Source organism: Myotis myotis, unplaced genomic scaffold (assembly GCF_014108235.1).
Source record: "Myotis myotis isolate mMyoMyo1 unplaced genomic scaffold, mMyoMyo1.p scaffold_m19_p_8, whole genome shotgun sequence".
Taxonomy (NCBI): domain Eukaryota; kingdom Metazoa; phylum Chordata; class Mammalia; order Chiroptera; family Vespertilionidae; genus Myotis; species Myotis myotis.
The window spans coordinates 77,251,761-77,268,475 of NW_023416390.1; the positions used below are offsets into that span (position 1 = coordinate 77,251,761).

Consider the following 16,715-nt stretch of genomic DNA (forward strand, 5'->3'; position numbering starts at 1 on the left):
GCAATACTCAGAACGCCCCCTGGCCTTCCCAACCTAGTCAGAAGTAAAGTGTGAATTCCCACCCACTCCACTCTCTCCTCATTCACCCTGGGTATTGGCCTTTGTTCATGTCCTTCCTCCAGTCAAAACTGCCCTTTCTCCTTCACTCTGAGTCTCCAAATATTATTGCTACCTTTCTTAACATGGAGTGCTCCAGCTCACGTGACCATCGCATTCCTCTGGTATCTATAAGATTCAATATCTATTGTTTGCTTTGATAATTATGTACTTTCTTTCTTGTATTTTGTCTTAACTATTTTATATTATATTCTATGTGACAGGTCTATGAAAGGTGCTGAAGGACAATAGCATCCTCTTAAATGAATGGATGAATTTATCAAATAGTAATAACTCTGGGGTGAAGTACATGTAGTCTAGACCATGAATTCTGAAGGCATTTGTGTATTTAGAAGATTAAAGACCAATTCTAGATCTTTTCTTTTTTTTCCTTTAGCTCCCCCCACCCCCCGACAAAGTTGTACTATGAAATGGGCCTTTTGCTTTTCTGCTTTCAACCAAATGCCAGCTCACTGCAAATAAATTGCCCACTCAGTGAAATAACATGGTGACGATGGTGCCAGAAGCTGGAATTGGAATATAGTATCTGACAAAGGAGTTTGTGCTTTTCCAACAGCAAGAGACTCCCTAGGATAGGTGGTTTGGTGATTTCAAAAAATGCAATTTAAGAAATATTTTAATGATTTGGAATACTGAGCTGGGATACTTAAAATTAGGACATCCCAGAAAAATCTAGAATGGTGGTACCACCACACTCATCAATGACTCACCCTGAGTTGCATTATGGAGGTTACAACAGCGGAAGGCATAGAATGTCCTGGCTATTGAGGAGTTTACAGTACTGTTGGGAAGATTGGACTTTCAAAAAGAAAATAATTATAGGGATTTTAAAAACAACGCTAAAGAAAATGAAATCCCACAAGAACTTTCACCAATAGAACAACTTTGCATATAGTACCTCAGATCCTCACCAACCATTTGGAAAGGGGGCTATCATTTCCATTTTCAAGTTGAGGGCATAAAGTTCAGAGAAGCTGAGTGACATGCTCACGGTTACACAGTTGATAATCTGTGGGTGAGGGATTTGAGTTTGGGTCTGTCACGCTCTACAGCTTGTGCTCTTTCCGTTCTCGTGTTGAGCATCCTTTCTTATCCTGTACCACAGCAGATCTTGAAAAGTGATAGTAAAATTATTATTGTTCCCAATTTAAAATACATGGTGGGGCAAAAGTAGGTTTACAGTTGTTCATGTGGCAAATAATACAATAATTAATAAATAAAAATGCAAGAATAAACTGTTTCACGTACTCACAACTGTAAACCTACTTTTACTCCACCCCGTATGTGTGCAAAGAACCAAGATTGGTGGGATTATGGGGTTTTCTCTGTTTTAAAAATTGTCTTTAAGAACTGTTATAGTATCATATACATAAAAGAAAGAAATGAGATCTAAAAATAAACCTTGTTACATTTGAATTACCCACGGCTTTATGTCTCATGTAATTAAATTGTTTATTTTCTCTTAAAGGCAATTATATGGAATGAGCAAGATGAATAAAAATAAACTGATTCATGATTTGCTGGAAGTAGTTTCAAGAGGTGATGTGGAACTCATCTGTGACCATATTACTAAAGTCCATTCCATTCTTGGAAACCTTGACTTTCAGCATCCAAAGACTGGGAATACACCTCTCATTACTGCAGCAGAAGAGAATCTAACAGAGGTAACATGTGGTGTCCGGGGCCCATGGATACTCCTCTAACTAAGGATTCCAAGATGGGATGTTTGGGAATAGCATTACCACCCAACTCCATGAAAAAATGTCTGAAGGCAGAAAGCAGGGGTTGAGGATGGAGGGGTGGGGGAGGAAGAGTGAGGGGCAACTGGAAGGAGAACTGGGAGAACCTAAATAATCTAGAGAGTCGCCATCTTTATTTATTCCCCTACTCAGTCAACAGAATACTAGACTTCATGTTGGGTACCAAGTTGAATCAAATGCAGATGTCACCTTTGAGGAACTTATGGTCTAGTGAGACCATGTAATGGGGCCTGAGTTTTTTCCCCCTTTCCACTCCCCACCCTCAGCTTCATCAGACCTAGAAAAGTGTACCCTATTCTAACAAATGCATATAATCCTGAAAGTAGGGGGAAAGGAGTAAATAAATAATAGTAAGATGGACAAGGACACAAGATTGTCCTCTTTGTTCTAGTTATATATCCATCTAGAGTGTCTCACACATCTAGGTGCTATTAAATGGATAAACTAATGATTAAATAATCCATTTGGGTCTTATTGATCATTTATACCATTGTATGTGGGAACTTATAAGATTCTTTTTAAGAATGCAGGTGAGGATGAGAGTATGTGCTGGGGGTGGGGTGGCCGGGGAGAGGTCAATGGGGGGAAAAGGAGACATATGTAATACTTTAAACGATAAAGAATTTAAATTAAAAAATAAAGAATGCAGGTGAGCCCTGGCAGGGTGGCTTAGTTGGTTAAAGTGTTATCCCATACACCAAAAGGTTGAGGGTTCAGTCCCAGCTAGGGCACATACCTAGGTTTTGTATTCGATCCCTGATTGAGAGGCAACTGACTGATGTTTCCTTTCTCTCTCTCTCTCTCTCTCTCTCTCTCTCTCTCTCTCTATCTCTCTCTCTCTCTCTCCCAAAATTAATAAAAACATATCCTCAGATAAGGATTTAAAAAAAAAAGAATGCTGGTGAAAGTGAGAACAATATGAGCACTTGGAATTGGAGATGGTCAGCAAGAAGGGAGCTATAAGGGGAATAGAAAAGGGCTTAGAATGGGAAAACTACAGTGAAAAAGACAAATTTCACTCAGCTGCACAGGTCGGTACCTCTGCAAGTTCTTGGGAATCTAAATGCAAGTGGTCCTTAACCCTGCTGGCCACTTCAATTAGCCTCTCTCTTGACTAATTGTTAGCTTTTTTTCCCTCTTTTGATTCTTTTCTATTAACACCTTTTAAACAAATTCTAAAATGTTACGTATGCTTTTTAAAAAGAAGCATGTATGCACAACTTAAAGAAAAATGAGACTAGTGTCCATATACCCACCAGCCAAGCCAAAAATCAGAACATAGCCATGCATCAAAAGCCCTCTATCTGCTCCTCCTAAATTGCATCCCCCATAATTCATAATCATTATCTTTAATTTTGGGTTAAACATTTCCTTAGTTTTGCTACTTTTACTCATATTCCTAAGTAATTTATTGTTGATTCTTCCTGTTTTTGAACTTTATAAGAACAAATTTGCACTGCATGTGAGTCTCTGTAACTTACTTCTGTTCATTATTATGTTTTTGAGATTCACCCACTTCAACACATGTAGCTGTGGGTTCTCATTTTTACTGCTATTTAGTATTCCATGTATGCCCCAACTTGTCTATCTTACTCTGATGGACAGGTGGGCAGTTTCCATATTTCTATTATTGCAAACATTGATGCTATTTTCCATTAGCATTTGATATACTGAGATATCTCCCTTCTGATGACACGTAAATTAACAAGCACCTTCACTGAGCCCACATCTTCCTCCAGCCACTTTCACTCCTCTTTTGGGCCTCTTCAAGTTAGCCTGACGCAATTTATTGGATTCTTGGCAGAAGAAACAACACAGGGTCAGAAACAATAGCATTTGCCAGAGTATTATCAGTTTTATGTCAGTTCCCCAGTTCCCACAGGATGATAGGAAGGGGACCAGGAGACCTCTTCTCAAACAATAGATTGTATTACAGGAGAGGAACCCTAAATTTGTGGAAGCCAAATCTTTTATAACGGGCATTCAGCAAACCTACTCTTTGCTCCAGAGGGAGATACTATCTCTAGCCAAGGCTATTCATTATACAAACACTACTCAAATGAGCTTGAAAAGAGTCTGGGGAAAAGGCAGTAAGTGCTTCTGTTCATTAGACTTGTAGGAATGTAAGAGACCCAGGGAAACATCTCTCCTAAAAATATCTACCCTCCATTTCTACATTGTCTTGGTTTCTGGTGAATTTTCCATGAGTACACCACTCTGCTGGTCACTCTGACTAATCTTACCAACAGAGGCTGGGCCCAAATCCAGCAGTTTGTCTCAGACAACATCTAAGTAAAGCTACTATATAGGACTCCAACCAGCAGAATGAGGCCATATTGTAGGCTACCCTCAACCATGCTATTCAGGGTCCTGGACTCCTCCAGCTGAACAAATCCCATAAACCATCAGGATCTGCCATAGAAACCAGGTGGCTTTCTTCTTAAGTTTCTCTATTGATTGATTGTCCCATTCAGTAAGGCATCAATCTAGAGACAGTAGCATGTATTAGCCATGACTTCACCTTGGCCCGCAAGCAGGAAGTCTAGGGCAATTCTACCATCTGTAACAACCCCTGGCCAGTGACTTGACTACTGATCTGAAAGTCTTTCAGGGATGAGGTAGTGTTATTGGTAACTTCAATTTAGGGACAAATTTTGTCCTACTTTGTCTAATTGTATGACTTCTATCTTAGGAATACTTATCCACAGGGGGCACAAATGACAAGTCAACTATCCCTCTGGAAGCTCCCCAAAATAACCAATAGTAGCTTCATTTTGGGGAGAGCTCTGAAGTCATCTGAGGCTACATCATCTACTGATAGTACTTCCTTACCTAAAGTATAAGTCACCATGTTTTCAGGATGAATACAAGTTAATGTCAGGTTTTCACACAATTAGTATCTTTCCTTGGGGGGGGAGGTGGTGTTTACCATTGTCCCCCCCCCTCCGCCCCCAAGTGGGAACTACCTTAGTCAGGGGGCACAGGTTGATAGTGCCTCCATGTGGCCTCTCAGCTGGCTGGTAAGCCTGAAGATTCCCAATTCAGTCTGAATGATTGAGCCTGGTCCTTGATTTGGAAGGATTATCAGCACTGTTTGTCCGTGCCAGTAGTTTAGTAGCGTTCATTTGCCCCACAGAATGAGTGAGTGGTGGCTACAGGAATGGGAGTGAAGTGTTGATAAGTGTTTTACATGGAAGGTGCAAGATCTGGGGCTGTTGGCCACTTTTGTTATTATACTTCTTGGTGAGACTAAAGTAATTGGCAATTAAAATTGAACTATCTGGCTGACCCAGCAGTCAGTTAAATATAAGGTGCTTGTTACAGTTTTGGAGAGCCGGGATATTTTCTTTCATGAGGGTGTTTTGATAAGAGCCACTAGCAAGCTGATATCCACTTTTCAAAAGTGATGTATCTTTTGGACATGTCAGGGAGGCTCCCCAAGGACACCTGTGGGTGAAAACTTCCTCCCTTTGCCAAAGGCTCCCCAATTGGCAAAATAATCAGTTACAGACTCAAAAGGGTCAGGGGTTCCAAAGTTACTCGTACTTCTCTACATAGTAACTCATCATGGTTAAAAGAATCCTCCCTGACACTTAATGGGATTGGGAAGGTATACACTTATAATACATGAATTCCTATTACAGATTCAGATATAGAAGCTGCAGCCATAGTACATTGAATTGACCAAAGGGCACCACCCACGAAGCCACTTTAGATTTCCTTCCCCACTGCAAACCATGCCCAAACCCCATTAGCTGAATTCATACACTCACTTGCCCCAAGGATCTGGGCAGCAAGTAATGTGGCATCAAGGGAGCCATAAAGGTTTGAGTCTCTCCCCTCCCCAAAGTTCACCAACATACTCCCATGGGTGGCCATGATCTTCAATCCCTTTGAAGATAGGGTTCCCTGGCCCCACTTCTAATGCTCTTTTTCCTTAAAGCAGATGAGGTTGAAGTACAGGAGGCTGTGGAGGGGCTAGGAATGTGGAGAAAGAGTGGTTACAGGCCAACAGACAAGTTAAGCCTGAGTCAACCAAAGGCTTCAAACGGTGAAGCTCCAGTCAGAAAGCACTGGGGCCGTTGCCAATGAACCCTTGCCTGGAGCTGAAATAGATGGCGCCAGTGATAATTACTTTTCCACCTGACATAGGGCTTCAGGTGGGCTGAAACCATCAGGAGTTCATTTAGTTGAACAACTTTTGGTTTCCAGAAACATGGAGGCTTCTTGTTGTAATTATCATTTGCTGACTCATTTTTATGATAATATCTCTTAAAATTTCACCTGATTTTGACATAAGGTCTAGGGCAGCGGTTCTCAACCTGTGGGTCGTGACCCCTTTGGGGGTCGAATGACCCTTTCACAGGGGTCGCCTAAGACCATCGGCAAACACATATATAATTACATATTGTTTTTGTGATTAATCACTATGCTTTAATTGTGTTCAATTTGTAACAATGAAATTGGGCGTCACCACAACATGAGGAACTGTATTAAAGGGTCGCGGCATTAGGAAGGTTGAGAGCCACTGGTCTAGGGGAATGTTCCGGGGCAGTGGGGCTAATCATAAGAATTTGTCTAGGTTTCTTTGTGTCCATTTCTCTTTCTCCATTGAGTCACCTTCTTCAGTATTGTAACCCAATCCAGGCCAGTGAGAACCTCAAAACTAGTTAATGCCTCAGCTGTAGTTTATCACGGGAATTTTTCTGTCTCAGGGAAATCCCCAAGAGAGCCATTGCTCCCTTAAAGTAGCTAAACCCACTGCAAAAAACAAAAACAAAAAACAAACAAAACCAAGGCTTTACATTCATCATTAAGTGGATCTAAGGTTGTCAGCAGGAAGAGCTGAGCTGCAAGATAGCTATATTATCATTCCTCCTCAACAAGCATCATGCATCTTACCACCCGTAGTCAAAGTTAACCAGCCAAAGTTCAAAGCTGGCCTGTGTGTGTGTGTGTGTGGGGGGGTGTTTTGTTTTTACCATTTTAATCATGAATTTTCCTACTTCCATCCTCAGTGAAGATATGCATCTCTGTAACTGTTGTCTGAAAGGGAGTAGAATTTTCCGTCTACCCAGAACAAATCTTGGCTTTATTTGCCACAATGGCAGGAACCTGAGGCTGACTGACAAATTGGTGAGGAAGATACAACCCACAAAAGAATTATCAAAAACCAAGAAATAACAGTTTTGAACTTATTTCCTGATATACAGCCTATAACTACCTTCCTGTTTAGTTCCTTAAACAGTCATATATTGTCAGTAAAGTGGAGGACCCTTTATTGTCCAATTTACCATACAAATGGGTTAACATATTTGCTACCATTTCCCATGAACTTTCCTCATTCTTCCTCTGTCATGCCTTTCTCTCTCATCATCTCACTTTTACAAAAGTTATCAATTGTAAAGCATCTGAGATTTTCTCCTTATATGCAAGCTATCATTTTGCCTGCCACAGTTTCAGAGTCTGTTAGATGACACAAGCCTCCTGGGTCAGAGAAAAATCACAGTTAATTATTCATAATAGTAATAGCTGGCATTTGCTTCAGTTCCCTGAGCCCCAATTTCCACAGGGAAACATAGAGAGGTGATACCTACACATACAGTGGATTGGATTGTAAGAGAGGAACCCTGAACTTAGGAAACCTGAGTCTTTTATAATAGCCAATCAGTAAGTCTTCCCAGTGTTCCAGAGGGAGACACTACGTCTGTTTTCCAAGGTTGCTCACCATACAACTATCTTTAAAAACTAGGCGGTCAGTGCCTCTGCCATTTCTCTTATTCCTCGCCATCAGATCTCCATGATCTCATTGGTCTCCCAACGTTCACTCTTCCCCACATCAATCCATTTCAGTAGCCAGAGTGATTTTGAAAAATACTTATCTGATCATGTTATTTCTCTGCTCAAAATTTTTACTGGCTCCTCATTTCCCTGAAGATTATAACATTAATTGCCAAAAAGGAGTTGGTAAGGCCTTTCAATTTAGCTGCTGATGATTTCATCACATCTCCTACTCCTGCTTCCCACTTCCTGAGCTCCAGCCATACATTCCTCCTTCCAGAGCTTTGAATGTTCTTTGTCTTCTTGTCCACTGTATTAGTTTGGGCTCCCATAACAAACATACCATGGTCTTGGGGGCTCAAACAACAGAAATGTATTTCCTCATAGTTCTGGAGGCTGGGAAGCCAAATCAAGGTTCTGGCTGATTCAGTTTCTGATGAGAACTCTCTTCTTGGCTTGGAATTGGGAGAGAGAGGAGAGGGAGAGGGAGAGGGAGAGGGAGAGGGAGAGGGAGAGGGAGAGAGAAGCAAAGAGATAGAGATGATGTCTCTTCTTACAAGGACACTAATCCTATCAGATCAGGGTCCCATTCTTATAACCTTTTAAACTTTAATTACTTTTTAGAGGCCCTCTCTCCAAATACAATCACGTTGCAGGTTAGGGCTTCAACATATGGATTTTTAGGAGACAATTCTGTCCATAGCATTCACAGTACTTTGTTCATACTATATCCTTTGCTTGGAACCATCTTTCCCAGCAGTCTTTGCCTAGTTAACTGAGTCTGATTCCACAATTCTCAACTTAGACATCACTTTCTCCAGAAAGTCTTCCCAGCCCCTCTAAGACAGCTGATTAGGTTTCTTCTAGGTCCCCCCTCAGCTTTCTGTACTTATTCTATCGTTGCATATATCACATTGTGTTGCAATTGCCTTTTTAACCGTCTCTGTTCCTCACTATATTGTAAATGCCTTAAAGTCTGGTCATCTTTCTTGTTCATTGTTGCAGTCTCAGCACCAAGAACAGTTCTTGACACATGCACTAGTCACTCAGACCATATTTGTTGAATAAATTAAGCCTCCATCATTTTAAACAGAGTTCATTCTTTCCCTAGAAATACTTGTAACATTCAATAACTTATAAGCCTGAGTTTTGGGGTTTGATATTCTAAACTACAGATGATACTAATAGGACTTGAATGTGTTATGTGGATTTAAGAGGAAATACTTACAGATCTCCAGTTTGAAAAAACTATAGTATCCTCAAACCATCCACATCATGGAGATTTTTTAAAAAGGCAAATAGCAATCACCAGCTTCCAAATCAATTCTTCATTCTTATGCCCCTTTTAATCTCCTTTCCTATATCATGAATAGAAGCCATATCTAAGTAAGTTTTCCACTCAGCCCTGAAAACACCATTGGCACTGAAAAATGCGAAATAAGAATGTTGTGGTATTGCAGGTTGTTGAGTTTCTTCTGGAAAAGGGAGCAGATATCACCCTTTGCAATTACGACAATCGAACCGCGGTCCATGTGGCTAATTGTGATGTCCAAAGACAGCTCTTGGCCACCAATGGAATCCAGGCTTCCCAAATGCAACTTCTACGAAGTTCATGGCAAGGTGATCTTGAACAGCTTCAGCAACTGTTGGTCAGTCAAATCAATGTTAAAGTCTACCTTTGGGTATGTAGGCTGGTGGGTGGTAAGAAGGGCACAGACCACATATGACTCCTTTTAAAGAAAAATAACTTCTTTTCAAACGCAGTCCCAGGAAATTTCAGGCAGGAAATATGAGAAAGAAAGAGAATCAAACAGGACACTGGGGTGAAAAACAAGATAATAAAAGAACAAAGCAGCAGCCTTTTTCCCTTCCTGCAGCTGGAAGCTACAAGTCAGCAGTGCCCCGGGAAATGATGCGCTCCCAGGGTGACCCTGGAGAGCCACTGTCAACTTGCTCAGAAGCGTTCCCTTGACATCAGTGCCATTTGTGCAGCTGCTGTTTAGATCCCTCTGGACTAGTTGCAATTATTAACTTTACCTTGAAAAGGGAACCAGAGAGACTATGCTTTGCATAATACTTAGCTGTGACTAAAGGAGTTAAGAGGATACATTTTAAGTGCTTTCTTCTTAGGGTATTGATCTTGTTTAGATTTTCTACCCATTGATATTCTTTCCTAATGAAATTTCAAAACCATATGCATAACGGAGGACACTAATTATTGGTGGCCACTGCTTACTCTTGGCATTTCCCCTCAGAGATACTGTCAGATCACATGACCTTCTCGCTGAAAGAAAATCAATGGCTGCTAGGAAACAGTTTCTTCCATTCCCTCATGGTAGAGACACAAATAGATAAAGGAAAAGTGAACAATATTATAGTCACCTAGAGTTCAAGAAAATATACAACAAAATCCAAAGGGCTCAACATTTTTTGTTGTATTAAATGACCATCTAAAATTGCCATATGTCATGAGTTCTGGCATAGAATTTTTTTTGAAAGACAGTAAATTTTATTTTTGTTGTAATAGTTGTAATCCAATGTCTGTTTTCTTGACCATATTTTTCACCCCTAAAGATTGGTAGCTGAGTTTTAAGAAACTAATGTCTATAATTGGACCCAGAGCCTAACCCACAGATGCTGAATTAAAGTGTGTTGTAAGACTACACAATTAATGTGCTGTTGTAAGGTTCAAAAATGTTCATGTTGGTTCTAACTAATAATAAACATTGATATAAGAGGTAGTTTCTTTTTAGAGGCCGAAAAAAAGAGTTAACTAATTAATTCCCAGAACACCACTCTGAGGTAATATCATTATCTCTAGTTTGTCCCTAGAGAAACTGAGATAGAGACACTGACTATATTCATATGGCATAAAGTGAAATGAAGGTAAAAATTAGCGCCCCAACCCCCTGATCTGCCCTGCTCTGTGTGTGACAGCGTGCGGTGCCCCAACTCCCCTATAGGCCCTACTCTGTGCATGACAGTGGGGAGCTCCCCAACCCCCTGATGGGCCCTGCTCTGTGCATGATGGGGGGAGCTCCCCAACCCTCTGATGGGCCCTGCTGTGTGCGTGACAGGGGGTGGCGCCGCAACCTCCCCATCGACCCTGCCTTGAGTGTGACAGGGGGCGGTGGCCCAACCCCCCAATCGGCCTTACCCTGAGCGTGACATCGCAACCTCCCGATCCGCCCTGCTCTGTGCATGACAGGGGGCGGTGCCCCAACTCCCCAATCGGCCCTGCTCTGAGCCCGACCAGGGGCTGCACCTAGGGATTGGGCCTGCCCTCTGCCACCCGGGAGCAGGCCTAAGCCAGCAGGTCGTTACCTCCCAAGGGGTCCCAGACTGCAAGAGGGCACAGGCCGAGCTGAGGGACCCTCCCCTCCCCCCGCCGAGTGCACAAATTTTTGTGCACCGGGCCTCTAGTTTGATTATATAAGTGCAGTTAAATGAGTGGCCTTACTATTGTAACTCAGTCATCATTCCACAAACATTTACTGAGCATGTGTGTGATGCTCTCCAATCACCAAAACAACCCTGTTATTCCTGCGTTATAGCTGAGGACTGTGAAGGTCAGTGAGGAGGGTTGCCAGGTTTTGCAAATAAAAATACAGAACACTCAGTTAAATTTGAATTTTAGATAAATATCACCTTTTTTTGATATAATTACATCCCAGATGAAAATTATTCATTGTGTAACTGCTGGCATCCCTTATTTTATCAGGGTGATTTAATCACCTTTTAACAGAGTGTCCTTGATATAATCCTATCAGGGAGGCTAAATACCAACTTAAAAAGCTAAAGTTCACCCCCCAGGTCTGTCTGCCTCTCAGGCCTGTGTTCTTTCAACTCATCAGCTCCCTCCCAATACACATATTGAGAAAGAAGGTATTGATTGAAGTCAAAATAAGAATTTGGCCAAGCAATGAAAATGCAAAGATTAGTATAAATAGACATTCAGAAAAACATTCCATAAGTAAAGCTTCACATTTTTAAAGGCATCAGAAGAGTTCCTGGACGTAAATTTCCCAAACCAGCATGGCCTGACCCCTCTGATGCTGGCTGTGAGAGACGTGGACCTGTTTGAGAGTCTTGAGATGTCAACAGCCTACAGACCCGCGGAGGTTCTGGCTGAGCTCCTCAGGCACCGCGCGTGAGTATGAGTGGTCAGTCAGCGCCAGTGCGAGGGCATACATGCCATTCTTACTTACAGGAGTCATTTCGATGCTTAAATTATGTATACTAAATGCACATGCGTGTTCACAAAAGGGACTTCATAGTTGCAAAGTGATGCACAGATGCTAGGTGTCGCTATCTATTATTCTTATTACATTGGTCCTTTATTTTGTTTATTAAATATTCTTCTTTTTTTTTTTTATCTACCTTCAGGATACCCAACTAACAGGTCATTAGGACATCCTGAGGAGGTACATTTTGATGCTTTTATAAGGAAGCTTTTAAAGCATAGGACACATTTTTTTTTTAATACCCACAGCTAGTTAGAATAACTAATTTAACTAACCAAAATAGCAAAACAAAAGTTTTTTGGCACCAATTGGGATTACAGAGTTGGAAAGGAAAGATACAACAACATGCAACTTGGACAGCTGGCTGTATTATGCTTTGCTATTTGTTAAACCCTGGTTTAAAATACTCTTTTGGTAGTTACTGGGAATGTCAGATAATTCTGTAGTATGTAGCTCCCTACCTTCAAGATGTTACTAATTATTTTGGAAAGCATTGTCCATTGTCTAAAGCAATTTATAGTAGTGATTTCCAGTTACCTAGAAATTACTACATGCCAACATGTTCTTTTAGGAGGGGGCAAAGAAAAAAAGTCAGAGGTTAACAAACAGTCTCTCATGTTAGAATTGGTTTCCTAATGCTGTTTGTTACCTAGACATCTTGTCATCAAATAAGAGCAGATGGCCCAAGCTTTTTCATGTGGATTTTGTTATGGAAAAAACAAAGGAAAAAGGGCCTTCAAAAAGAAAAGTATACTCTAGAATGTGAGCTATTTTAAAAGAATTAGTATTAGAGGTTGAAGATGGAAGTTTGACACTACCTCAGAATGTAGTGTTGAGAAATATCTGAGGAGATTGTTAACAATGGAGGTTACTGATACCACCGCAGAGAGGGTGTTCAATAGTCCTGAAGTGGGTCCAGAATACAGGAGATCAAAGGAGAAACACTATCAAGACAGATGAACAAACTGAGGTCCCTAGAAGTTAAGTGACTTGCTTAAGGCCATTTATTGAGGTAGTGACAGTGTCCTGACCCTTGATCTTATGCTATTTCTTTTGAATCATGACCTTGGTGGAGAAAAGGCCATAACAGAATATTGTTGTGGATCATAAGACATTACCCAGTCCCATAGCAATAGATTCATATTCAAAGGTGTTAGACCAGAGACCATGATCAACTCTCTCCTTGTCCCAGAACATGACTAATGAAGTTTTATCATTGTTTCCCTCACTATGACCTGTTGAGAGGGTTCTCATCATTTACCCTCTAGATCTCTCTGAGCTGATGTTAGGATTCAGTACAGGATAGAGAGGATATTAGTGCTGTTGCAAGAAGCCCTAAGATCAGCCAATTGGGCTTAAAAACCACAGAGCAAAACAAAGAAAAATGAAAAGACCATACAGAGAGAGATTTTATAACAAGATCATTCCACTCAACCAAGAGCATATCAGCTTAATTTTAAAGGGAGATTATGTCATTCTACTATTTTGAATGATAAAAGGATTAGGTGTTAGCATTAGAAAAAAGATATCAAGAAGGTAACCAGTTAGCTAAAACATTGGAAAGAAAAAGAATCAAGTCAACTATTTGGAATGATAGGACAATGGTTTATTAATATGTTTTTATCTTTACTGAATTTATGTATCACTAACGAATTATGAAAGTTTATGTTCAAAAATTTTCTGCAAATATCATAATCCTATATAATAAAAGGCCAGCGACCATAACGACGTAATGACCAGAACAACCTCGACCAGTCACTATGAGATGCATTGACCACCTCTTGGCCCCTCACCCCAGCCTGCAGGCTCCAATAGCTGGATGGCCAACAGGGAACCATGGGGAACTGGGTGGGTGGCAGCAGCAGGGCAGGACTAGGGACTGGCGAGCGGGTGTGGAACAGCTGACCTCTTGGTCCCTCCCCCAGCCCACAGGCTCTGATAGATCGCCAGATGGTGAACAGGGAACAGGGGTGGGTGTTGGCAGCGGGGCAGGACTGGACTGGTGAATGGGCAGAAGATGGACCTGATCACAGGCTAGGTCTAGGGACCCTACCTGGGCACGATTTCGTGCACTAGGCCTCTAGTGTTTTATAAAAAATTGTCACTATCTCATACATTTTGAAGTAATTATTGTTATCCCCAAACTATGTAAGATTGCTTTCATTTATTTGATGTCAATATTTTTCCTTCCATGTTCATTTTCTTTTTTGAACAGATTTAACTAATAACCTTTGATGCTGATTCTATTTCTCCTAGAGATCCTAAGCTCTGTGATTTTAGTGGAAAATCAGCAATACATTATGTGTCACAAATAAAGAGTTTTAAGAAACAGCAGTTATTGGACATTCTAATGAATTCTATGCCAAAACCAGGTAAATATTCCTATTTCACTTTCAAATTTCCCCAAATATAAGGGCCCTACTAGACATCTTTCTTTTTCTACATGTATTTGATGGATCCATTTTAAGAAATCTATCTGACAACTATTTATTGAGCAGTGACTAAAAGCCCATGACTAGGTTCTCTGAGGGATGCAAAGATGTCTAAGATATGGTCCAAACTTTTGAAAGTGCTCAGTAGGGTCAGGGACATATCACATAAGTCAGAGGAGAAAGAACTTATTGGGAACAGGAAGGGGAAGGGACTTATGGTGGTTCTTAAATGCTGGATGAGATATGGTAGGAAGAAAAAAAGAGAAGGTTATATATAGATGGGGAAAGATAGTCTGAGCAAAGACATGGTGACAGCCACGGCAAAAGGCATAATGGGGGAAAAAATGCCACTGAGAGACACATGATTTTGTGTAACCTGCTTGACTTTATTGTTTAATGGACTTTTTGTTTGAAGCTTCTGGTCAGGAAACAGGGGTATACCTAAGAGGGTCTCATGGAAGAGGTGAGACTCAGTCTGGTCCTTGAAAAATGATGGGATTTGATTTTGTGGAGCAGAGGCACCATGCTGTAAGGGAGCATGGTTATCTCAGGATCAAACAGGAGTCCAGACTGAAAGTTCATGTCAGGGAAAATGAACACATAACGTCAGATGCATAAAGAAAGTGTGTCCACTGAGGACCCATTAAATGTAAAGCTAAGGCTATCCCTTTTTTCCCAATAAAATAGAATCACTAAAGAATCTTGAACCAGAGAATGATGAAAGCCATGTTTTCAGAAAATTATCCTGTTCTTATTGTGTAGGATGGATTCAAAGAAAGAGACTCATGGCAGGGAACTCTATTAAGAAAGCATATGGTGGAAAGAACCAGGAAAAGAGTCCTTGGGCAAGGTGTTGTAGTGGTCTGGGAGGTGCTGGATGTGGTGCGTTTATTGTGAAAGAAGAATTCACAGAACTTGGTGATGTAAAGTTGATAGTGAAGACACAAAGACAAAAGTTGAGTCAAACATGATTTCGAAGGTTCAGCCCTGGGATGTGGGGAGATGGGAATACAATCAACAAGCTAGAAGAACACTGGCTTGGTGAGGATACTGAAGGTAATGTGTTCTAAAAAAAATTGTACTGATGGAATCTGGGCACTTTCAAGTAGCAATTTTCTGTAGGATAGGGCTTCTGGGAAAGCATGGGTTGATATATTAGTTCTGAAGTTCTCTACACAACAGAGATCGTAAGGACCTGAGAGTGGGCAAGATCATTGAACGATTGATGACGGGGAGAAAATTGCGGGGGGGGCGGGGGGCGGGCCTGAGCTGAGGAGGTGCACCCACCGCTAGAGAGTGGTGTGCACATAGGAGAATTGGGAGAGAGTTGCAAGAGGAATAAATGGAAACAACATTAAATTAGAAAAGAGCTTACAAAGCAGATATGGTAAGAAGTGGGAACTTTCAATGGCAGGATAGAGGCAGAAGATAGATTGCGAAGAGTAAAGAAGGAAAATATGATGAAGAAATAGAGGGTCTGAGTATAGATCACTTGTTCAATCTTGTTTCAGTTACAAGATAAATGGAAGAGCCATTGGAAGAGGGAGATGTTGTCATTCAAGAGCCCATGCTTATTTGGAGAAGGCAGACTGTCAGGAGGGGGATGAATATGAGAACAGTGCCCCTCAGGAGCTAACGGGGTGTTCACTGATGGGTGTTCAAATCTTGTCAATTTAACGTGGCTTCAGTGCTAGACAGGATGTGTGCTCACAGTAGCTAAATGTTTTTCTCTCTGGAAACTATAAAGCAAATATAATTTCTAGCCCATTGTTAGTGGTTTCACTTGGCAATTTTACCTAATTTTAAAAAAAACAACAACAAACAAAACCTCATTTATTCTGTGGATTCATGTTGTACTCACATCTCTTCCTGTGAAAATTATCCCCTGAAACTTCATCAGGATCCCAGATCACTATCTCAGAAAAATCTTTAACAAAATGGAACTGTTGTTAGAACCAAGAACTAAATCTTCCTGTAAAATTGAGATGAGTCTTATCAAAACACATTATGTTTCTTTTGGCAGACGAACATGCTGAATCATTGCTTGACATTTGTCATGATACAAACTCTTCTCCAACCAATATGACAGTTACCCAAAACCAAAATATACTCTTGCAAAGCGTCAGCAGCAGTGAGGTAAGATGCTCTCTTTAAAGAAACAGCCAATGAAGAATGGATACTTCATCTACTGCTTCATTTGTGTTGCTTGAATATTTTATAACAATTACTACAATTATATTTTAATGTAATCATAGAGAAATTTAAAACACAATAAATAAGACAGTGTTCTTGGAGTTTAATCTCAGAGCAGTAATTAGCTAGTCAACTCTTAGTCTCCTGCATTGAGTGTGTATGTGTGTGTATCTAATACCACAAAATAT

General features: G+C 40.8%; 1 protein-coding gene across 5 annotated transcripts in view; it reads left to right on the top strand.

Annotated features, from left to right (window-relative positions):
- The first annotated feature begins 14,252 nt into the window (after positions 1 to 14,252).
- MAP3K19 (mitogen-activated protein kinase kinase kinase 19) overlaps positions 14,253 to 16,715 on the top strand; it is a 35,341-nt gene continuing 32,878 nt past the window's right edge. For all 5 annotated transcript variants that reach the window (XM_036320819.1, XM_036320821.1, XM_036320823.1 and 2 more), the window contains exons 1-2: positions 14,253 to 14,274; positions 16,358 to 16,470. In XM_036320819.1, coding sequence (XP_036176712.1) covers positions 14,253 to 14,274; positions 16,358 to 16,470 — 135 coding nt within the window. The remainder of the gene's footprint in view (positions 14,275 to 16,357; positions 16,471 to 16,715) is intronic.